Source organism: Musca domestica, unplaced genomic scaffold (assembly GCF_030504385.1).
Source record: "Musca domestica strain aabys unplaced genomic scaffold, Musca_domestica.polishedcontigs.V.1.1 177, whole genome shotgun sequence".
Classification (NCBI taxonomy): Eukaryota; Metazoa; Arthropoda; class Insecta; order Diptera; family Muscidae; genus Musca; species Musca domestica.
In genome coordinates this window covers 1,105,183-1,131,083 of record NW_026712235.1, presented here as the reverse complement: position 1 = coordinate 1,131,083, position 25,901 = coordinate 1,105,183, and the positions used below count along the sequence as shown (strand labels likewise).

The 25,901-nt window shown below is 36.3% G+C and overlaps 1 protein-coding gene across 2 annotated transcripts; it reads left to right on the top strand.

Annotated features, from left to right (window-relative positions):
* The first annotated feature begins 3,954 nt into the window (after positions 1-3,954).
* On the top strand, positions 3,955-25,503 carry LOC101892047 (integrin beta-nu). 2 transcript variants are annotated; one of them, XM_005183322.4, is made up of 8 exons: positions 3,955-4,263; positions 4,386-4,462; positions 7,957-8,146; positions 16,358-17,108; positions 17,361-17,556; positions 17,641-17,816; positions 24,437-25,005; positions 25,076-25,503. In XM_005183322.4, the coding sequence occupies exons 1-8, from the start codon at positions 4,197-4,199 to the stop codon at positions 25,435-25,437; spliced, it is 2,388 nt and encodes a 795-aa protein (XP_005183379.2). In that variant the 5' UTR covers positions 3,955-4,196; the 3' UTR covers positions 25,438-25,503. The 2 variants fall into 2 exon arrangements, with proteins under 2 accessions (XP_005183379.2, XP_058976766.1); XM_059120783.1 differs by lacking the exons at positions 3,955-4,263; positions 4,386-4,462; positions 7,957-8,146 and adding an exon at positions 11,966-12,063.
* Positions 25,504-25,901: the final 398 nt, after the last annotated feature.

Sequence of the window (25,901 nt, the reverse complement as noted above, 5' to 3'; positions counted from 1 at the left end):
TTTCCTTTTCCACATGTCTTAAATTTTTCGCACTAATATTGCTCGAATCCTTGAATTTTAGTAACATGGTGTCCTTGACAACATTTTTTCTTTTCCAAAAAAAAATGTTAAAGCAACATTTAAACCACCAAGAAAGAAATAGTTTTTAAACAATTCACACCTTTTTTTCGGAAAAATCATCTTTGAAAAAATCATTCCTTCTAGTTATTTAAAGAAATGATTTTAAAAAATTCACACTTTAAAGACCTTTGTTAAAACTCCCTTTTAAACACAAAGTTATATGTCATGACATTCGACTACTTTAAATCTTACCTAAACCTACTGTTTATGTGAGAAACACTACAGCAGCTTTTACTGAACATACCTCACATAAAGACTGTTCCTTGTTATTCTTCCCCTATCTTTCTCTCTCTTTCTCTTGTTATGCATATTGTATATAATAGGATATTGGTTAGAAATACCGCTGTCATTAGCATAAATATGATGAAAGCAAGAATATCAACAATTACACAACAAAGCGCAGAGCAGAGAGAGAGAGAGAGAGAGAGTTGTGAATTTTAAAAGACATAGAATTTGAGAGTGCAAACCAGTATTGTAATTAAAATATGCATCAGTGCAAGAAAAAAGATACTGTTCGCATAGAAGAACTTAAATGTAAATTTGTTATTCTTTTTTTGCAAAAAAGATGAGAAGTTCATTAGAAATTCAATAAATTAGTTATTTTTTTATCAATAAATATAAATTGATCTTTTTTTTTTTGGAAGAATATTATGAACAAGTGGAGGAAGAGTACAAAACTAATATTACTCGTAAAATCATGCAGCTGATTGTTTGATTATTACTCATGAAGAATATTCGATTTATAAGTGGAGCAAACCCATGTAGTTGCAGTAAAACACTGCCCGTGGATCATCGCTATTAACATTTGATGGAAAGCAGTGTCATTTATATTTTGCAGCACATTGTTTGTGGAGCAAGTATAACTAACAATTAAGAAAAGATCATTGCCTGTTTGTTGGTGAATCAGAGGTAAGAAGTTTTAGTTGTCCAAAGAGAATTATTTGATGGCTAAAGGGGTGACCTGGGATTGTGCATCCTTGGTGGTAAGCCTTAGTAAAAACGAGGAAACATGTCCTATGTTCGAAATGAACCAACGGTGTCTTAGAGTGATCCAAACATCTCTATAAAATTTTTAAGCTCCTTAAATTTTATTTGTAATGAGATAAAAAACAGCAGGCCATAGTTTTTACATTTTTTTTTTTTTAATTTTATTGAATGGAAGCAAAAAATATCGGAAATAGCATTAAATTTTTGAATAAGTTTAGATTTGAATTGGTCACCTTTGGCACGAATTATGGCCTTCAACGGCCAATGAAACTGTCACACGCTGCCCGAATGTTGCTCTACGGTATTTTGGCCCATACCCGGCAAGGCGCTTACTTGAAGTAATCGACACTTTGGTATTTTTTAGTGACAACCTTGCTAGACGGACCAACGGATTGGTATCCGGAGATTTTGGTGGCCATTGTGCGCTGGAAATGAAGCGAGGAACATCATTTTGTAACCATTCTTGGGTGGCGCATACTGAGTCCAGTTGGAAAGTCCAAGGTCTGCGGAATATTTTCGCGATAATATTCGACATTTATTCTGATGGCACGATCGATTAATACGAGCGGAGAGCAACCATCGGCTGTTATGGCGGCCCACACCATCACCATGGCCAGCGCTTGAGTACTGGTGGCCAATCGAAGTTGCACATTTTCAGCTGACCTCTTTGGGAAGTAAACACGATCATTATGTTTGTTTACAAACTGCTGGACAAAGAATGCTTTCTCACCGGATAAAACCAAATTTGGCGGTTCACCACTTTCGAAGCAACTCTTTAGCTCTTTTGAGTCTATTTTCTTTCTGTTGCGGTGTAAGTTTTTGTACTTTTTGGAATTTCAATGGCTTTACCTCATTTTTCAATATTTGCTCACGAGCCAGTTTTCGGCCACTGCGACGATGGTTTCGATTAAGTGGCTTCCTTACTTTTCGAACCATTTCCGCTGATGTTGCTGTTTTCTTCCGTCCACTTCTTTGACGTCGGGCTACGCTACCAGTATCACGGTAACGAGCGATGGTACGAGACACAAAAGATTTATTCACATTTAAATGCTGGAGTGCTCTAACAATAGCCACTTGTGGTTTTCCAGCCAAATATAAAAAATCACACTATCTCTCTTGTATTACATCACGAATAACATTTTTTCAGGAAAATTCTCAGCAAAATACTTTTGTACGCTTGTAAACAATATAATGAAGTGTCCCTGAAATAATTTTAACAGCTGTCGGTTGAAGTTGGTTGCAGATTTTTCATCTCACCCTGTATACCTTCTGTAGCCATATGGCTGGGGGTATAAAAATGGCGCCCAACGTGTGGCTTGGATTTTTTAGACAGAGTATTTAATATTCCGAGAAGGACTTTTTATAGAACATATGTATAATTTTATAAAATAGTGAATAGAGGCCATGAAGGTAAAGGGTAATTTGTTTTCCGGATTGGTCATTTAACCGCCTAGATTAAGCAATTTAACGCATTATGTCTTTGTTCATTTGTTTGTAATATGGAGAAGGAAGCGAGATAATTACTTTTTACTTTTGCGGCTCTTCATAGAATAACATTTTGAGTCGATTTATTACTGCCAGTCCGTCCGTCTGTAATGTACTTTTGTGAACAAAATGCTCGCAGTTATTATCCGATTGAGAAGAAACTTTCCAAACCATATGTTTTTGCCCAAGGACGAACAATATTGAAATTTAGATATAGCTCCCATATATATCTTAAACCGATTTCGGCTTAATTGTGCTTTAAATGTCCAATATCAGTCCAAGTGACCTGAATTTTCACACCCAACCAAAAAAGCAAGTATTTCAAATTTGGAGAAAATCGGTCCACATATAGCTATAGCTCCCATATATATGTTTCATCCAATTTGGGTTTTAAAGTACCTCATACTCGTAATATGCACTCCACAATAATGATATTTGTACAGGGCATCAAATACTGCTCGAAAATACATTTGCCAAATTTTATCGAGATCGGTTCAGATTTTTATATAGCTTCGATATACATCTTCATCCGATTTTACGGTTATTGCTCACCTATATTTAATATCAGGTCAAATTGGATAGATTTTTTTCATATTCAAACGAATTTTTCCCATTTGGCGAAACTCGATTCGTTATATCTATACCTCCAATAAATATTTTCTAATATATCCTATATCGAAGTCATGTCATGGTTGGTATGATCTACTTCACATAAATTCCTAATATAAACTCTTTTTGTTACGGGAGGTCTACTAAATACTTATAGTAGTGTAGAGTATCATGCAGTCGGCCCGACTTTTGACCTCTTCTTACTGGATTTTTCCTTTAACTTTTAACCAATCACATTTTACTATCAAAAATCTTCTGTCTGACTTAAGTCACTAGCTGTCTCCTTCGTACAAGAAAAAGGGATCCATGGTGACCTAGTTAAAGTTTTAAGCCGAAATCAATCTAAACTCCGGTGACTTAAATCAGAAATATATCATTCTTTTTATTATCAACTTAATTTTCAAAATTTTATGGAAATTATTATTTTTGCCATTAAAGAAATTTACATTCAATATTTTATCGATTGAAAACATAATGCATTCAAATACCTTTTTTAATCCCCACCTTCCCTCGGCTACAACCCCATTTCCACTTTTTCCTTTCACTATTATTTTTTGTTTAACCCTGCTCCACAAAACATAATTCCTACAAAATTTCTCTGTTTGTTTATCAAAGTTTTTTTTTTTTTTTGATAAGCAAAACAACTGCAACAACAACAACAAGAAAACAATAACAAATACGAAGTCTAGCGATAGAACGACCCACTCATGCCAAAACTAAACTCAAGAACAAAATATTATTAACAATTTTCAATGGGTGGCGGTGTTCGGTTCGGTTGGGTGGTTCTCTCTCTTACTTTCAGTATTGTTAAAATAATGGTAACGTAAGCATGGCTATTGTGCCACCAAGCCGTGTTAATTAGTAGACGCTAATACGTGCCGCGACACTTCAGTATAATAACAGCAACGACAACAACAATAAAATAATACTACGAATTACAACAACAATAGCAATAATAGTAACGAATATCAATCTATGAATCGAATATTGGCAAAATGTGTGAATTATATAAAATTTTCATTCTTGCCATAATTTGTTTAAATTTTATTGCCATAAAAGCAGGTGTGTGTATGTGTGTGTGCTGCAAAATGTGTTAAATGGAAAATTTATTAAATAAATTGTTTAAGATTAATAGAAAAAATCGTGTTAAATAATTGTTCCTTATTGTCTTATTCATGTCCCAGATAATCCCTGCATTTTCGAGGATACATGTGAACGATGTTTGAGTGCGGATATGTCGTGTGCCTGGTGTACGGATAAGGTATACAATCAAAATCTAAAATCAAAAATAATAATAATAATAATAATAATAATAATAATAATAATAATAATAATAATAATAATAATAATAATAATAATAATAATAATAATAATAATAATAAATAAATAAAATAAAAAATTGGAGTGATAAGTCGAAGGAAAATAAAAATGGAAAATCCAATTTAAATATCAACATTCCACTGTGCAATCCATGAAAATCTAATCAACAATTGATTTCGTGTGTGGAAAAACATGCGTATTTTATGATAAGTGACTCAAAATGGACGTTCTTATTATCGATCATTTAGGCAATGCGTACAAAATTAAAAACCCTAGAATTAGCAACGGGTTGGCTGGAAAATTCACAAAATTTTTACAATTCATAACTTGCACTATCGTTATTTTTCCAAAAATGGCGCCCAACGTGTAGCCTGAATATAAATGTTAATTAGTCAGAATTTCGAGTATTCAGAGACAAGTTTAAAAACCTAAAAATTAATGAAATTTTCAAGAATTCAAAATTTGCCATGTGTTTAGGTTTTTTCAAAAATGGCGCCCAACGTGTGAGTTGAAAATAAATACTAATTAATCAGAGTTTTAAATAATCAGAGAATTATTCAGAAACTTTGAATAAGCAAGGAGTTTATTTAAAAATTATTACCATTTCAAAAATTCAAAATTACAGTTTCGTTCTTTTTTTTAAATGGCGCCCAATGTGTGGGTCGAATATAAATTTAAATACGTCACAGTTTCGAATAATCGGAGAATGGCTCAAAAGCTTTGAATAAGCAGGAGTTAATTTAAAACATATTACCATTTCAAAAAAAAAAAAAAATCAAAATTAAAGTTTCGTTAATAGTTTTAAAAATGGCGCCCAATGTGTATGTCAAGTATAAATATTAATAAGTCAGAGTATCGCATAATCAGAGAAGGATTCACAATCCTTGGGTACGGAAGAAGTTTACCTAAAATGCAATAAAATTTCAAGAACTCTAAATGTGGATGAGCCCAAAGGCGCCCGATGTGTGGCCTGAATATGAATAATAGTCAGAGTGTAAAATATTGGGGAGAGGAAATAAAAACCTTTGAATCAGTTTGTTTAAAAATTTGAGTTTGTTTAAAAATGAACAAAAAAATTTTAAATTTTAAATTTTGTAATTTCTTTCCTTTTTTTAAAATGGCGCCCAATGTATAAGGTGAATCAAAATATTCGACAGTGTTGAATTTTCAGAGGAAACCTAAAACCCATTAATCGGCAAGGAGTTCATGGGAAAATTAGTAAAAAAATCCGATTTTGTTTTTTTTTTTTCAAAAATGGCGCCCAACGCGTAGGTTGAATATAAATGTTAATTGGTCAGAATGTCGATTGTTCTGGGAAAAAAACTAAACTCTTTTACAAGCATGAAGTTATATAAAAATTAATATAAATTTAAAAAAATAAAAAAAAAAAACAATGTCTTCTTTTTTGTGAAAATGGCGCCCAATGTGTGAATCGGATATAAATATTAGACAGTGTTAAACTTTCAGAAGTTTGTCTGAAAATTAATTAAAAATTGCCAATTTGAAATTTCGTTTTTTTTTTCTCTCAAAACTGGCGCCCCAAGAAATGACATGAATATAAACATTAGACAAAGTGTTGAATATTCAGAGAACTGGCGCCCAATGTGTGACTTGAATAAGAATAATAGTCACGCTGACTATTCAAGCATTCAGAGAAAAAATAAAACTTTTGAATTAGGAAGGAGTTTCCTTTCATTTAATTTTTCAAAACTGGCGCCCAATGTGTGGCTTGATTATGAATAATACTCAGAGTGTCAAATATTTAGAGACAATTTTTAAGCCTTTGAATTAGCAAGGAGTTTGTCTGAAAATTAACCAAATAATCCGAATTTGAAATTTAGTTTGATTTTCGAAAATGGCGCCCAACGTGTGGATTAAATATAAAAATTAAACAGAGTGTAAAATATTGAGACAAGGATTTAACACCCTTGAATAGCGAGGCGTGTGTCTGAAAATAATTCAAAAATTCCGAATTTAAAGTTTCAGTATTCATTTGCTTGAATATACAGGGTGAGATAAAAAAACTGCAACAAAGTCAAACGCCATCCTTTTTAATTTTTTTTTTTTTTTAATTTTATTGAATGAAAGCAAAAAATGACGGAAATAGCATAAAATTTTAGAATAAGTTTATATTTATTGGTCACCTTTAGCACGAATTATAGCCTTCGAACGGTCAATGAAACCGACACACGCTGTCCGAATGTTGCTCTGCGGTATTTTGGTCCATTCCCGGAATTTCAATGGCTTTACCCCGAGCTAATTTTTCAATATTTGCTGAATGGAATATTGCGATATATTCAGGTCACGAGCCATTTTTCGGCCACTGCGACGCGAGTTTCGATCAAGTCGCTTCTTTACTTTTCGAACCATTTCTGCTGATGTTGGTGTTTTCTTCCGTCCATTTCCTTGATGCAGGGCTACGCTACCAGTATACGGTAACGAGCGATGGTACGAGGCACAAAAGATTTATTAAAAATTAAGTAATAGACAGAGCTTTGAATATACAGAAAAGGATTGTATTGAATTAGCAAGGAGTTTACCTAACAAATAATAAAATTTCAAAATTCAAATAATATTCTTAAACGGCGCCCAAGCTGTGATTTGAATATAAATATTAATTGGTCACACGGCGTTGAATATACATATGCTAGAAATTTGTCTGAATATAAAAAGAATACAAAAATCAAAATTGGCTAGTTTGATATTTTTAAAAATGGCGCCCAATGTGTGGGTTTTATATAAATATAGAATGGGTTGAATTCCAATTTCAAAATATTGAATACCCTTGAATTAGGCGTGAACTTGTTTTAAAGTTAATGAAATTTAAAAATGTCGAAAATTTTTATTTCCATTTTTTTGAAAATGGCGCCCAACATGCGGATTGAATATAAAAATAATTGACTGAACTTTGAATATTTCGAGAAGGATTTTAAACCCTTGAATGAGAAAGGATATCCTTTTCTGGATATTAATAAAATATCAACAATTTTAAATTTCATATTATTGTAAAAGGCGTCCAATGTGTGTTTTGAATAGAAATATTAGTCAGAGTGTTGAATATTAGGAGGATGATTAATTTTTGTAATAGGGTAGTAGTAAAATTAGGCAAAGTAGGTTTAGTAAAAATTGTTATAAACAAAAACAGTGCCAGAAGACTGTTTCCCACCTTAGTGAGACTCGAGTGTTAATTTTTACATAAATATTTTTTTTTTTGGAAAATGAATGGATGGACCATACCGTTTTATACAAAAATCTGTAGTGGAAAATAGTTCACGTATCTAATGTTGCTTCATTTTGAATTTATTAATTTAGTTTCCATTGAACTTTCTTTATCGTCGACTCATCATGCCACCAATCTCCAACAATACTAATATTATTTCATAATCAATTGATATCTCACACACACCCAAATTATGATTTCTTCAACAATCGAAGCTTTATGAACTGCGTTATCGCTGCCTTAATCGCACCCAACTATTGGAGAATGGTTGCCGACCTGATTACATTTACGAAAATGAACCGGAATTGCATACCCTCATCGATGCACCCCTTAAGGATTATGAGGCGAGTAGTAGTCGTGCTACACAGGTACAGCCGCAGCGCGTTTATGTTAAGCTGGTGAAATGTAAGTAAATAAAAATATATTTTTTTCTAGGGTATTTTTATCCACAACATTTTCAAAATTTTCATTTGGCCAACATTTTTTAAAAAAAAAAGTTCATAAATTTTAAGAGGCTCATACATGTATAAAATAGTAGTGAAGGAACTGACTGAATGCCTGGCTTTTTGAGAATCAACGGCCAGATGAAACGCCTGAAGCTATAATCTTGAAAATTTGCACAAGGGTTAGTCTTGGTGCGTAGGCGTGTGATAAGTATGTGTTTTTTGGCAATACGTACGTAAAAGAAAAAAATACTAAAATGTACAAAAATTCGTACTAAAAGTGTACGAAAAGTTCTTAAATGTACTAAAAATGGAATGATTGTTTGTCGAATGCTATGAGCTACAATTCTAAAATTTAGAATGAAAGTCGTGCAGGATAGATGTACCAAAGGGTTTTTTGGAAATTCGAACTTTAAGGTTACGAAAAGCTCTAAAATGATACGAAAGAAAAGAAATACTAAAATGGTACCACTTGGCACTTTGTAAAGTACTATATTTGGTACTAGGGTCATTGTTCATGTGTAGGTTGTTTCGTAAATGTATACCATAATTGTACGAAAAGTACTGAATGGTACTATACTTCGTATTGGGTTAAGGGATAGATTAAAATTTCGGAAATTCGATATGGATGTTACTGTTGGTATCTGTGCTTGAGATTTGTTGGAGATTTGGAAATGCGTTCTATATTCGTGCGAATAGTACAAAGTAGAGTAAAGGAATTAGAGTAAAGGAATACTTCTGAAATTGTTAAATTTGATATGGATGTCACTGTTGGTATCCGGAATTGATATATGGACGTGGTTTTGGAACTGCATACTATAATTGCACGGAAAGTACTAAATATGGTATTGAGTGAAAGAACGGAGATGAAACCCTGACATTTGTTATTAATGACACTCTTGGTGTCTGGGGTTAACCTATGGAGTTGATCTTGGAAATGTTTACTATAATTGTACGAAATAAGGCATTGGGGGAAGGGATGGAGCTGGAATCCTTAAATTTGATATTGAGGCCTCTCATGGTATTTGGAATTGCGATATGGAGTTGATTTTTGTAATATATCCTATAATTGTACCCAAAAGTACTAAATAATACTAAATTTGATATTGGGTGTGGGGACTTGGTCGGAATCCTAACATTTGATATTGAAGTCTCAGTTGGTATCTGGAATGGATATATGGAGGTGATTTTGGAAATGCGTACTATAATTGTTGGAAAAGTACTAAGTGGTACTAAATTGGGTATTGGGTGAATGTATAAAGCTGGAATACTGAAATTTCATATTAAGGTTTCTGTTGGTATATGGAGGGTATTTTTTGGAAATGTGTACTATAATTGAACGAAAAGTACTAAATGGTACTAAGTTTGGTAAAAGCTGAAATCCTGAAATTTAATGTAAATGCCACTGTCGGTTTCTAAGGTTGAGATGCAGTGGTGGTTAAAGAGATGTGTACGATAATTGTACGAAAAGTACTAAATTTGGAACTGGGTAAAGGCATAGAGCTGGAATCCCGAAATTTTATATTGAAGTCTTTGTTGGTATCTGGTGTTGTTGATCTAGTGGTGGTTTTTCAAATGCCTACTATAGTTGTTCGAAAAGAACTAAATAATACTCTGAGTTTCTAGGATGATCAGATGTAGATAGTTTTCGATATGGGTGCTAATGTCACTCAAAATTGGTATTGGGTGAAGGTATAGAACAGAAATTCGAAAATTTGATATGGAGGTCACTGTTGGTTTCTAGGGGGACGTTGAAATAATTTTGGACAGGAAAATTAAATGTGGGTCCATTGTTCAAAATTAAATATTTTGAAGACTTTTTTTGGGGTAAAAAGGTAAACATTTTCCTACTTTTTTCATTCCGAACACAGAAAAACTTGAAAAATATACAAAAATTGAAATTTTTATAAAAAAATTACAAACTTATCTAATTATGCATTTTGAGTACTAGCAAGTAAAAAAGCACCTAAATTCGGTCGGGCCGAACATTCAATACCCTCTACCATATGGAAGGAAATGGAAAATCTTTAGCAAAATTTCGTCGAAATATACTGTTTAAATAAAGACGATGCATAAGTGATTTTTTGCCATAGGCGGTAGTACCCATTAGGATCTTAAAATACGAAATATAAAAAAAATAATTTAACGATGTCGATAATACCATCATGTAGTATACGAAGACGTGGACTTGCATAGACAATTTTCTGGCATAGGTTGAAATATCCATAACGGAATTCAAATACGAAATGTGAAACAATTCCGGTGAAAAACGTGGCTGAAATCTTCAAAATACCGAATATCGGGAGGTATCTTCAAATGGTGGCTATACGAACACGTAGACCAGCATGCTAAATTTTTCGTTAGAGGCTGTAGTACCCATTACGAACATTAAATACGAAATTTGAAACAATTCCGGTATATAATGTCTCCAATATCATAAAAATACAGAATATTGGAAGGTACCTTTATATTGGGACTATGCGTGGACCTACATAGGTAATTTTGCGTCGTAGGTTGTAGTACGTATTACGAGCATCAAATACGAAATTCCAAACAATTCCTGTGAATAATGTCGCTAAAATCATAAAAATACCGAATCATGGGAGGTACCGATATGTAGGGGCCTATACGAAGACGTGGGCCTGCATATGTTATTTTTTACCAATACAAAATTTGAAACAATTTCGGAGCATAATGTCGCTAAAATACCGACTATTGAGAGGTATCGTTATATGGAGGCTATATGAAAACGTGGACCGAAATGACTCATTTCTCTCTCTGTTCCAGAACCTCCAAGATTCTACTAGCAATTGTTTTTTTGATATAATAATGGAAAAATTGGCCGTCGTAGTAAAATTTTTTACATTCTTGCTGTTCGGGAACAGAGCAATATACTACCTCTTTTCATCGGCCCTGTTGCAGATTTTCTAGATTCCAGCATTATCCATACCGACAGGGTTTGAAATGTTCTTCTTGAATTTATAAGACATTTGAGCTTTGATTTAAAAAAAAAAAAAAAAAAAAAAAAAAAAAAAAACAAAAATAAAAAATTATCGACTCTGTCTTCCCTGGTGGCTATAAGTCATCAATAAAATCAAATGTCCACAACAAAAGTGACTCAGTGAATGAATGAATAACTAACTGTTCATTGCGGAGACCGGTGGAACTGATAAAAAATATTAGCTTGTCTCTTATCATGCATTTCATTGTTTGTGTCTCTGTTAGGAAAGAGAATTTCGAAATTGCAAAATGCTGAGACACTGTCTCTCATTCTCAAAACAATTGGGTCTCCCATTCTATCGACCCAGTCTGCGGCTAGATAAGATGAGACCTTAGAATGTTATCTAATACGAGTATGTACGGACACACATATTTTTGGAGAAGCTACCTTGTTGTGTTGTATTTGTAGAACTTTGGATTTTATTTACGGTAGGTTGTTATCAGAATTCTTTCGATTTTTTTCGGGGGTACTAATGTCCCACTTTTCCTTTTTTTGCTCTCCGGGGTTTAGCTACGCGGTTTGTTTTAGATCGAGTTTCTTTGTTTATTTGTTATTGTTATTATTTTTACTAGTTTTTTTCTTTGTTTTTCTGTTTTTTTTTTTTTTGCTGTTGACAATGCCTACCGTTGCCAATGTTGTTCTTGTTGTCATTCTCAGCGTTGTTGTTTCTGTTTTCAGGTGATGAGAGCAAGATTGTGCGGTATTTATGTCACCTATTAATTTGACATTTGTTTGTTGACATTTGTGATTAAGTCGGATAGAGTTTTGACACGTTTTGTTTTGATTATGATTTTAGTTGTTGTGTCACACAGTTGATGTTTGTGTAAAGTGCGTGTGTGCATGTGGGGGTGGGGTAGGAGGTGCTGAATGAAATTTTGGTAAGTTATTAAACTGATTAGAAATCTTATCAGAAAAGTGAGAGAAGAGTTGGATTTTTCATTTATGTAGTAAAAAATATTTAAGGGGTATTCGGACCAGCCTAAAAACTAATATTTTTTGGGATTAGAGTGTTTTTGTACAACAAAAGGTAGAATTGACACTAAATATTGCAGACCTTCCCCCAATAAAGTAAAGTGGTGCTTATGTCTAATTATCATATTCTTCAAAGTCCAGATGGACCAATGAGGCTAGAATCGTAAAATTTCGCATGAGGATCCCTTTTGGTGCGAAAAGATTCAATAAAACGTGATTGTTATAATTTCGAAATAAAAAGTACTAAAAATACCTAAAAGTACGAATCATTTTCCCCTCAGAGGGTATATATCATTTGATACGGCCAAAACGTGCCTCATCGAAATAACGTCTTTAGCCCCTAGGTCTCTTTGGGCAAAATCCGTTTTAGGAAATTTGGGGTCGATCTATTGCAGTTCGTCCGTTTGCCTGTCAGGCTGGTTGGTACGCACGAGAACTCTCGAAGGTTCGTTGTAATAATTTTTATCAAAATTGGATCCAATGCGGAGATGGGGGAATTGGTTCACACATTCTGGTACAGACAAAAGGCCACATTTTACAAAGTATATTAACTTTGTCATTCCGTTTGTAACTCCTAGAAATACTCATGTCATACCCAACAAAGTATATATATTCTTGATCAGTGTAAAATTCTAAGTCGATTTAACCATGTCCGTCTGTCTGTCTGTCCGTCTGTCTGTTGTAATCACGTTATCTTTCGAACGAATTGAGATAGAAGGCTAAAATTTTGTACACGTGTTTATTTTTGCAGTAGGCAGGTTAAGTTCGTAAATGGGCCATGTAGGTCCACGTCTTCGTATAGGCCCCATACAACGGTACCTCCCGATATTCGGTATTTTGATGATTTTAGCGACATTATTCACCGGAATTGTTTCAAATTTGGTATTTGAGATTCGTAATGGATACTACAGCCTATGACAAAAAATTGTCTGTGCAGGTCCACGTCTTCGTATAGCCCCCATATAACTGTATCTCCCAAAATTCGGTATTTTGATTATTTTACCGTCATTATTTAACGGAATTGTTTCAAATTACGTATTTAGAGTTCGTACTGTTCGAACTACAGTCTGTGACGTAAAATTGTCTATGCAGCTACAGGTCTTCGTATAGGCCCCATATATAAGTACCTCCCTATAATCGGTAGGTATAATACCAACCGAAATTTTTAGAGATGTCGTATTGGACGTTCGTAATGGATGCTATAGCCTGTGACAGAAAATTGTTTCGAATTCGAATATGGTAATGGCTTATGACAAACAATGCCTATGTAGGTCCACGGCGTATAGACCCCAATATAACGGCTATATTCGGTATTTTTAAAATTTTAACAGAATTTTTTAAGGACTTTATTTTTTGAAAATTTCCAAATTCGTTCCAAATGGTGGACAGGTATTCAAAGTTCGGCCCGGCCAAACTTATTGCTTTTTAACTTGATAATACTCAAAATCAAAAATTCGTACATCGTACTAAATTTTCAGAGACCTAAATATCAAATGTTCGAATTCCGGCTGTATCCTTTTACTCAATTTATTCCCACATTTTTTACCAGGCACCAACAGTGACATCAATATTAAATTTCGAGATTTCAGCTCTACCCCCTAACCCAATTTCAAATTTAGCACCCTTTAGTACTTTTCGTACAAATATTGGACACATTTCTAAAACCACCTCCATATCCAACCACCGACACCACCGTATAATTTATATCAAATTTCAAGATGTCAGCTCTGTTCCTCCACTCTATACCAAATTTAGTGCTATTTCGTACAAATATTTCCAAACCACCATCAAGTCTCAATTCCAGATTCAAACGGAGACCTTAGTATTAAATTTCGGGATACCACATTTATCCCTTCAATCATACTACACATTTCCAAAATCACCTCCATAAATCAATTCCACCAAAAGGGAAATTTATTCCAAATTTCCCTCCACCCAATACCAGATTTAGTACTATTTAGTACATTCCGTACAATTATAGTACACATTTTCAGAGCCACCTCCATATCTTAACCACAGTCTCCAACAGTGGTATCTATATCAAAATTCAAGATTTCTCCAGTCCTTTACCCAATACCCAATTTAGTACCACATAGTACTTTTTGTACAACTGTAGTACACATTTCAAAACCAACATCATGTGTCCACGTTTCTACCCTTATCCAATTGTACCAAATTCAGTACCATTCAGTACTTTTCGTATAAATATAGGACTCATTTCCAAACCACCGCCAAATTCCAAACACAGATACCATCAGTAATCTTATTATCAAATTTCAGATTTTTATCCACATCGCTTCACCGAAAACCAAATTTAGTACCATTTAGTACTTTTCGTACAATTATAGTAAACATTTCCAAAACTATCTTCATATGTTCAGGCTAGACATGACCCTAATATCAATGTTCCGATTTCAAGCACTATCTGTTTACCCAATATCAAATTGTACCAAACATAGTACTGTTTAGTACTTTTCGTACACTTGTACTACACACATCCAAAACCACCTCTGTATCACAAACCAACCACCAACAGGGATTTCAACACAAAAATTCAACATTCCAGCTTCATCAGTTCACCCTAAGCCGAACTGCTGCCATAGTACCATTTAGTATAGCTCTCACACTTATTATAGATTTCCGAAACCACCTTCATATATGAAACTTGCAGCCCAACCTTGATTCTTATACCAAATTTCAAGTTTTTAGTTCTTTTCGTTCACAAATTATCAAAAGGACCCATTTTAGAAATATAGGTCCATTTCAGAACATATCCTAAATTTAAAGTTCGAATTTCCAATAACCCTTTGGTGCATCTATCTTATAGGCCATCAATAACTCTCATTCCAAATTTCAGAATTCCAGCTCGATTGGTTCATCAAAATTTCAATTTGTACCAAATTTAGTATCATTTAGTACACATAAGTACGAAATTCCAAAGCTTCCCATATACCCCAATCCTACACTCCCACAGTAATCCCATTTTCAAATTTTAGAAATTCAACTCCATCGGTTCATCAGAAATCCAAATTGTACCAAATTTAGTACGGTTTATTACACATAAGTACAAATTTCCAAAACTACCTACATACCCCAATCTTACACTCCCACAGTAATCCACTTTCCAATTTTCAGGATACCAGCTCTATTGGTTTGGCCAAATCCAAATTGTAACAAATTTAGTACCATATAGTACATCAAACAGTGCAATAGCATTTTTTTCTAAATTTCAGGATCCTAACTTTACAGGTTCACCCAAATTTTTGATTTTACAAAATTTAGTACCATTTAGTACATAAGTACGACTTTCTAAAACTATCTATATACCTCAGTCCAACAATGCAATATTAGTTTTATTTCCAAAAATCAGGATTCCAACTCCATTGGTTCAACCAAATCCAAATTGTACCAAATTTAGTACTCTCTAGTACACATTACTACGAATTTCCAAAACTACCTACATTCCTCAGTCCTAAAATACAATACTATCTTATTTTTAAATTTCAGAATTCCAGCTCTATCGGTACACCTAAATCAAAATTGTACAAATTTAGTACTATTTAGTACTTTTCGTGCACATAAGTAAAATTTTCGAAAACTACCTCCATATTCCACTCCTACTTGCCGCTAGTAATGTTAATTTCAAATTTTTGGATTCCAGCTCTGATCCTCCAAATTCGAATTGTACCACATTTAGTACCGTTTAGTACTTTTCATATACAGGAATGCATACCTCCAAAAGTACCTCCTTAAATCGACCCCACTCCTTAACCTTCCTTCTCATTTCAAATTTTTAGCTCTAACCGTTTACATGATAAGAAATGGTACCAAATTTAGAACATTTTATAATTTTTCGTACAATTATGGTGCGAATTTCCGAAAATCCTTTGGTACATATTTCATGCACTCCATCATTGACCCTTATTCTAAATACAAGAGTTCCAGCTCTACTGCTTCCTCAAACAGAAAGGGTATCATATTTAGTTCCTTTTGATACTTTCCGTACCGTTCTGGTACGAATTTCTGATCCCTTCGGACCAAGAGTGACCCTTACCCAAAAGATTCTAGTTTCAGCCGTTGGGCGTTGATGAATCGTTAAGTCAGTCAGACAATATTTTTGCCTTCGACGCCATTCTTCTAAAACCATGCTTTGCAGGAGGATTGCTAAACAAAATCAAATTTCTCTTTCTTTTTTTTCAGCCCATCCAGAACGCATCAAGCTCTCATATCGGCCGGCACGATACAATCCGCTAGATCTGTATATTCTTATGGATCTCACCTGGACGATGCGTGATGATCGTGAGACACTGATAAAACTTGGCCTCGAGTTGGCAACAACATTACGAAACCTTACAACAAATTATCGTTTGGGTTTCGGTAGCTTTGCCGATAAACCCGAAATGCCAATGATAATGCCACAGCTCCGAGAGAATCCCTGTGCCAAGGAGCGGCAGGTGTGTGAACCCACCTACGGGTATCGTCATCATTTGGCCTTGACGGAGAATGCAAAGGAATTTGTGCAGTCGGTAAATGCAAGTAGGGTCACCGGAAATCTAGATAATCTTGAGGGTGGTCTAGATGCCCTAATGCAGGTGTTGGTGTGTCCCAAGGAAATCGGCTGGAAAGAAGAAGCTCGTAAGGTGGTCATTTTGGTAACCGATGGCTTTATGCACTTTGCCGGTGATGGCCTTTTGGCTGGCATCACCAAAAAGAATGACAAGCGATGTCATTTGAGCGGTGAGGGTGAGTATTTGGGTTCTCTGGTCTATGATTATCCGTCGCTGGAGGAGATCTATCGTGAGCTGTTGGAAAGGAAGATTAGTGTGATATTCGCTGTGACGGAGGATGTGGTGCCCACATATCGAGAATTCAGTAGTCTTATGAAGGAAATCAGTAATGTGGAGATATTGAGTGCAGATTCGTCAAATATTTTGGAGTTGATCCAGAAGAGGTAAGGGGAAGCCAAAAACAAAAAAAAAAGGGGGGGGGGCTTCGGAGTAGACCAACGACTTCTTCTCTCATTTTAGTGAAATTTAAAAACAAATTCTGAATTTAAAACTGAAAATTTGGAAAATTCCAGAAAAACTTAATTTAATATAATATCCATAATTCCGATTCTGGCAATCTGAACTCGATTGCGGCTACTGCAGCTAGAATCCTTTGCCAAAACAAAAAATCACTTTATCTCCATTTTTCCTTACAGCTACGAAAATTTCATCAAGCGAACCCAGTTTTCGGACAACAGTCCCGATTTCATCCGAGTGGAATATGAAACAGATTGTGGCGGGCAATTTCCAACGTTACTGAAACGCAACTACTGCAATGATGTGGCCCTGGGCACAACGGTAGACTTCTACATAAATTTAACCCTCACCGATTTCCCACCAACTGGGGTCTATGTAAGTTTGGCGAATTTAATTTCCCATTATGTTCTGTATTTTTTTTTTTTTTTTTTTTTTTTTTGGAATTTTGCAAAATTTCAGACCCATAAAATTCGCATCGAAGAGTCAGCCCTAAATGAGTTCATGGAAATCGAGGTGGAGATACAAAAACCCTGTCCCTGTGCCGAGGAGTCTGATCCAACTGATGAATACTCACGTTTCCAGTGCAATGACAATGGCTATATGCAGTGTGGCATGTGCCAGTGTGATCCGGCATGGTAAGATGTGGATATACATAGACGACATACCAAGGGTTGATTATATAGAGATAACCTATGCAAGATGTTCAATACAGAAGCCCATAAGGTGGTCTTTTATAAGTTAGGGACCTTCCAAGAATCCTCCGTGGCAACAAAAAAAAAAAAAAAAAAAACATTTCAAAGAAGCACTTCTATGGATACCAGGACTACAACAAGTCTTCTAAGGTTAAAATACCCTCTGGAGTTCATCTGTAGCTATAGAGTACCAGTAGATCTTCTACATGTCTTCTCGGGGCTAGAAGGCCGTTTCCGGATCATTTATGTTTTGAAGACCCTCTGCGAGTCTTTATAAGTCACCTGTGGCTAAAGGTTATTTTAAAGATTTTCAATGGAAGGAACACCTTCCATAGTTTCCTATGGGGTATAAGACTTTCTATAGGTCTTCTATAGACAGAATAACATATAGACGTCTTCAAAGATAAACGACCCTTGACAGATCTTCTATGGGATGGGGGACTTCTGTAGGTCTTTCTGGAATATGATCTTAAGCAGGTTTCCAATGCACCCCGACATTATACAGCCCGTCTATGGTTAAAAAATTATGGAGATAACTTTTGGTTTTTATGGGTCGAGAACCTTCCAGAGGTCGGCTCTTCATAGCAAAAAACATTTCAAAGAAGAACTTCTATGGATAGAAGGACTTCCACAAGTCTTCTAATGTTAGAATACCCACTGGAGTTCTTCTATAACTACAGACCATCTGTAGAGCTTCTGGGGCTAAAAGCCCGTTTCCGAGTCTTTTATGTTTTAAAGATCTTCTGTGAGTCTTATAAGTCACCTGTTACTAGAGGTTTTTTTAAAGATCTTCAATGGCCGGAACATCTTCCGTAGGTCTCTGCAGGACTGCTAACGTTCTGCAAACTTTTGAGCGCTAGAAGACTTTCTACAGGCCTTCTAAAGATAAAGTACACTTCACAGGCCTTACATGGATAGAAATCGTCTCCAGGTCCTTTTGAGATCTTCTTTGGGAAGGCCTTCTGTAGGTTTTTCTGGAATTAGAAGATCTTCAGTAGGTTTCCTATGAACAAACGACTTTCTACAGGTCGTTAAGGGTTAAAAGGGCCTCAACAAATCTCTATTTCTGCTAAAATGTCTTTTACGCCCTATTTTGGCTAGAAAAACTTCTGCAGGACTTCTAACGTTCTGCAAACTTTTGAGCGCTAGAAGACTTTCTATAGACCTTCTAAAGTTAAAATACACTTTACAGGTCTTACATGGTTAAAAAATATCTCCAGGTCCTTTATGAATAGAAGAAGACCTTCTACGGGTCTTCTCATGGCAAGAAGTCTAGAGGTTCTTTTAAAGATCTTCGATGGCTGGAAGATTTTCCATAGGTCCCTTGTGGTTAGAAGACTTTCTATAGACCTTATACATGTCTTCAATGGATAAAAGACCCTTGACAGGTCTTCTGTGGGAAGGCCTTCTGTAGGTTTTTCTGGAATAAGAAGATCTTCAGCAGGCTTTCTATGGGCAAACGACTCTCTACAGGTCAGTTAAAAGGTCTTCAGCAAATCCCTATTTCAGCTAAAATGACTTCTACGCCCTATTTTGGCTAGAAGAACTTCTGCAGGACTTCTAACCTTCAGCAGAAATTTTCAGCGCATGAAAACTTTCTGAAGGCCCTCTAAAAATTAGGTACACTCCACAAGCCTTACACGGTTGGAAATCGTCTCCAGGTCCTTTACGGGCCCTCTCATGGCAAGAAGGTCGTTTCCGATTTTTTATGTTTCGAAGACCTTCTATGAGGTTCCTTTAAAGATTTTCAATGGCTGGAAGATCTTCCATAGGTCCCTTGTTAGAAGACTTTCTATGGGCCTTATACATGTCTTCAATGGATAAAAGACCCTCTTCAGGTCTTCTGTAGTTTTTTTTTGGAATAAACAGATCGTCAGCAGGATTCTACAGGTCGTCTAGGGTTTAAAGGGTCTCAAAAAATCTCTATTTCAGCTAAAATGACTTCTACGCCTTATTTTGGCTAGAAGAACTACTGCAGGACTTCAAACCTTCAACAAAATTTTCAGCGCTAGAAGACTTTCTGCTGGCCCTCTAAAAATAAAAGACACTCCACAGGTCTTACATGGTTAGAAATCGTCTCCAGTTTTTTTCTTTATAAAAAGAAGATCTTCTATACGTATTTCATGGGTGTGTTCTGGTAGATTACCTTTTATAAGTCTTCTGAAGCTAGTAGACCAGTTTATGATCGGTAATCAATTGCCGGAAGCTAGAGAGAGAGGAAACACAAACTTTCGGTTCGATTGTTGATTTAATTCTCTATACGGCTCGAAGGATCAAATGTATAAAGGCGAGAAAGGAAAAATAACCTTACAGTTCGATTCTCTATCCGGCTCGAAGGGCCAAATGTACAGAGACAGGAAAGGAAACATTGTCTAACGTTTCGATTGTTGATTCAATTCTCTATCCGGCTCGAAGGACCAAATGTACAAAAGCGAGAAATGAAAGACAACCTTACGGTTCAGTTGTTGATTCAATTCTCTATCCGCCTCGAAGGACCAAATGTGCAAAGGCGAGAAAGGAACATAGCTATGTTTCGATTGTTGATTCGATTCTCTATCCGGCTCGAAGGGCCAAATGTACAGAGACAGGAAAGGAAACATTGGCTAACGTTTCGATTGTTGATTCAATTCTCTATCCGGCTTGAAGGACCAAATGTACAAAAGTGAGAAAGAAAAGATAAGCTTACGATTCGGTTATTGATTCGATTCTTTATCCGGCTTGAAGGACCAAATGTACAAAAGCGAGAAAGAAAAGATAACCTTACGATTCGGTTATTGATTCGATTCTATATCCGGCTTGAAGGACCAAATGTACAAAAGCGAGAAAGGAAAGACAACCTTATGTTGATGTTGATTCGATTCTATAGCCGGCTCGATTGGACCAAATATAGAAAGGCGAAAAAGGAAACAGTAACCTGTGGATCGATTCTTTATCCGGCTCGAAGCACCAAATGAAAAAAGGCGAGAAAGAAAACACAGCCTTACGGTTCGATTCTAAATCCGGCTCGAAGGACCAAATGTAGAAATGTGAGGGAAGAAACATAACTTTAAGGATCGATTGTTGGTTCGACTTACTGACTGTCTCTCAAACGTGTTCAAATTGTGCTAAATATTCGCCATTTTACGGCCGGTCGACCAAGGGTTGATTATATAGAGATAACCTATGCAAGATGTTCAATACAGAAGCCCATAAGGTGGTCTTTTATAAGTTAGGGACCTTCCAAGAATCCTCCGTGGCAACAAAAAAAAAAAAAAACATTTCAAAGAAGCACTTCTATGGATACCAGGACTACAACAAGTCTTCTAAGGTTAAAATACCCTCTGGAGTTCATCTGTAGCTATAGAGTACCAGTAGATCTTCTACATGTCTTCTCGGGGCTAGAAGGCCGTTTCCGGATCATTTATGTATTGAAGACCCTCTGCGAGTCTTTATAAGTCACCTGTGGCTAAAGGTTATTTTAAAGATTTTCAATGGAAGGAACACCTTCCATAGTTTCCTATGGGGTATAAGACTTTCTATAGGTCTTCTATAGACAGAATAACATATAGACGTCTTCAAAGATAAACGACCCTTGACAGATCTTCTATGGGATGGGGGACTTCTGTAGGTCTTTCTGGAATATGATCTTAAGCAGGTTTCCAATGCACCCCGACATTATACAGCCCGTCTATGGTTAAAAAATTATGGAGATAACTTTTGGTTTTTATGGGTCGAGAACCTTCCAGAGGTCGGCTCTTCATAGCAAAAAAAATTTCAAAGAAGAACTTCTATGGATAGAAGGACTTCCACAAGTCTTCTAATGTTAGAATACCCACTGGAGTTCTTCTATAACTACAGACCATCTGTAGAGCTTCTGGGGCTAAAAGCCCGTTTCCGAGTCTTTTATGTTTTAAAGATCTTCTGTGAGTCTTATAAGTCACCTGTTACTAGAGGTTTTTTTAAAGATCTTCAATGGCCGGAACATCTTCCGTAGGTCTCTGCAGGACTGCTAACGTTCTGCAAACTTTTGAGCGCTAGAAGACTTTCTACAGGCCTTCTAAAGATAAAGTACACTTCACAGGCCTTACATGGATAGAAATCGTCTCCAGGTCCTTTTGAGATCTTCTTTGGGAAGGCCTTCTGTAGGTTTTTCTGGAATTAGAAGATCTTCAGTAGGTTTCCTATGAACAAACGACTTTCTACAGGTCGTTAAGGGTTAAAAGGGCCTCAACAAATCTCTATTTCTGCTAAAATGTCTTTTACGCCCTATTTTGGCTAGAAAAACTTCTGCAGGACTTCTAACGTTCTGCAAACTTTTGAGCGCTAGAAGACTTTCTATAGACCTTCTAAAGTTAAAATACACTTTACAGGTCTTACATGGTTAAAAAATATCTCCAGGTCCTTTATGAATAGAAGAAGACCTTCTACGGGTCTTCTCATGGCAAGAAGTCTAGAGGTTCTTTTAAAGATCTTCGATGGCTGGAAGATTTTCCATAGGTCCCTTGTGGTTAGAAGACTTTCTATAGACCTTATACATGTCTTCAATGGATAAAAGACCCTTGACAGGTCTTCTGTGGGAAGGCCTTCTGTAGGTTTTTCTGGAATAAGAAGATCTTCAGCAGGCTTTCTATGGGCAAACGACTATCTACAGGTCAGTTAAAAGGTCTTCAGCAAATCCCTATTTCAGCTAAAATGACTTCTACGCCCTATTTTGGCTAGAAGAACTTCTGCAGGACTTCTAACCTTCAGCAGAAATTTTCAGCGCATGAAAACTTTCTGAAGGCCCTCTAAAAATTAGGTACACTCCACAAGCCTTACACGGTTGGAAATCGTCTCCAGGTCCTTTACGGGCCCTCTCATGGCAAGAAGGTCGTTTCCGATTTTTTATGTTTCGAAGACCTTCTATGAGGTTCCTTTAAAGATTTTCAATGGCTGGAAGATCTTCCATAGGTCCCTTGTTAGAAGACTTTCTATGGGCCTTATAAATATCTTCAATGGATAAAAAACCCTCTTCAGGTCTTCTGTAGTTTTTTTTTTTTTTTGGAATAAACAGATCGTCAGCAGGATTCTACAGGTCGTCTAGGGTTTAAAGGGTCTCAAAAAATCTCTATTTCAGCTAAAATGACTTCTACGCCTTATTTTGGCTAGAAGAACTACTGCAGGACTTCAAACCTTCAACAAAATTTTCAGCGCTAGAAGACTTTCTGCTGGCCCTCTAAAAATAAAAGACACTCCACAGGTCTTACATGGTTAGAAATCGTCTCCAGTTTTTTTTCATAAAAAGAAGATCTTCTATACGTATTTCATGGGTGTGTTCTGGTAGATTACCTTTTATAAGTCTTCTGAAGCTAGTAGACCAGTTTATGATCGGTAATCAATTGCCGGAAGCTAGAGAGAGAGGAAACACAAACTTTCGGTTCGATTGTTGATTTAATTCTCTATACGGCTCGAAGGATCAAATGTATAAAGGCGAGAAAGGAAAAATAACCTTACAGTTCGATTCTCTATCCGGCTCGAAGGGCCAAATGTACAGAGATAGGAAAGGAAACATTGTCTAACGTTTCGATTGTTGATTCAATTCTCTATCCGGCTCGAAGGACCAAATGTACAAAAGCGAGAAAGGAAAGACAACCTTACGGTTCAGTTGTTGATTCAATTCTCTATCCGCCTCGAAGGACCTAATGTGCAAAGGCGAGAAAGGAACATAACTATGTTTCGATTGTTGATTCGATTCTCTATCCGGCTCGAAGGGCCAAATGTACAGAGATAGGAAAGGAAACATTGTCTAACGTTTCGATTGTTGATTCAATTCTCTATCCGGCTCGAAGGACCAAATGTACAAAAGCGAGAAAGGAAAGACAACCTTACGGTTCAGTTGTTGATTCAATTCTCTATCCGCCTCGAAGGACCTAATGTGCAAAGGCGAGAAAGGAACATAACTATGTTTCGATTGTTGATTCGATTCTCTATCCGGCTCGAAGGGCCAAATGTACAGAGACAGGAAAGGAAACATTGGCTAACGTTTCGATTGTTGATTCAATTCTCTATTCGGCTCGAAGGACCAAATGTACAAAAGTGAGAAAGAAAAGATAAGCTTACGATTCGGTTATTGATTCGATTCTTTATCCGGCTTGAAGGACCAAATGTACAAAAGCGAGAAAGAAAAGATAACCTTACGATTCGGTTATTGATTCGATTCTATATCCGGCTTGAAGGACCAAATGTACAAAAGCGAGAAAGGAAAGACAACCTTATGTTGATGTTGATTCGATTCTATAGCCGGCTCGATTGGACCAAATATAGAAAGGCGAAAAAGGAAACAGTAACCTGTGGATCGATTCTTTATCCGGCTCGAAGCACCAAATGAAAAAAGGCGAGAAAGAAAACACAGCCTTACGGTTCGATTCTAAATCCGGCTCGAAGGACCAAATGTAGAAATGTGAGGGAAGAAACATAACTTTAAGGATCGATTGTTGGTTCGACTTACTGACTGTCTCTCAAACGTGTTCAAATTGTGCTAAATATTCGCCATTTTACGGCCGGTCGACTAAACTAAATTATTGCTGTAATTTTTTTATTTTCAGGACTGGCCCATTTTGTACCTGCCCTACCGATGCTACTAATGCCACCACCCTCGAAGCCATTGAGCGACTTTGTCGCAAACCCTATGATATCAAACAACCCGATGATCTTGGTCCCGTTTGTTCGAATCGTGGCGAATGTGACTGCGGCACCTGTTTCTGCTTCCCCGGTTATGAGGGTAAATTCTGTGAATGCCCGGAATGTAATGCTGACTGTGATCCTGAGCGTGCGAACTGCGTGTGCGGCCAGTGCGTTTGTAAATATGGCTGGTCCGGCAATCGTTGTAATTGTAAAGAGAGCACCGATGGATGTATTGGTCCCATGGGTGAGGTGTGTTCCGATCGCGGTTATTGTGAGTGTGGTGAATGTGTTTGTGACGAACCGTATGTGGGGAGATATTGTGAAATCGGCTCTGAGACAGACAATAAGTTTTGCACCTTTTTTGAACCGTGTGTCAGTTGTATGATCGAGGAGAAGACGGCGTCGGGCAAGTGTCCGAATGTTACGGATATATGTGGCAAGGCGGAGAAACATGAACGTTTTACCGCGGTCTATGTCACTGAGGAATTGGGTAGGTTTTGAGAAAAAGAGAAAAACTATTTTCTGGCATTTTTATCTGCTCCGTTTTTGTTTTTTTGTAGATATTGAGAATCGTTGCCTGGCCCGAGTGGAAAATGAATTTGGCATTGAGTGTGACCATTATTTCACGTACAAAATGATTAATCATCTGGAAAATTATCTACTGATACAAATCAACAAATGCGAACCGATTAATTATGCGAGCGTAATTGGCTTCGTAATGTTGGCAACATTTATTTTAGGACTCATCATCATCTGCATTATATGGGGCTGCATCCGAGCCAAGGATGCCCGTGAATATGCCCGTTTTGAGGCCGATCAGGCAAGAGGCTACTTCATGGAAAGTCCAATATACAATGATCCTATTCGAAAATATGTCGTTCCCAAGGAAATTAATCGCAAACAGAGCAATCCATTTTTATAGTTAAGGGAGTAAGAGAGAGGGAGAGAACAAATGTTTAGTTTATAAGTATGAAATGACAATAAATATGTAAAAGAGCACAACTTCAAATAACTTTTATTCTGAGGCAATAACTTTTTGCCCTCCACTATGTGAGAACTTTAATTTTAGCAGAAATCCCTTCTTGGTTTGGGAATCTACCAAATACATTCATATAAAAATATTAAATTAATATCTACCAGAAGAAGTGGGGCGATATTGTCCATCTCCGAACTCTATATAAGTTTGACAATAATTACGATGTACCGAGTTTGGACCAAATCGGTTACTCCCTTCGAAAGTTATCGTGCGCACCAGCCAGCCAGACGGATGGTCGGACATCGCTAGGTCGACTCCAAATGTCCTGAAACGGATTTGGTCCAAAGAGACCTATGGTCTAAAACCGTTATTTCGATGAGGCACGTTTTGGCGGTGTCGAAATACAGGGT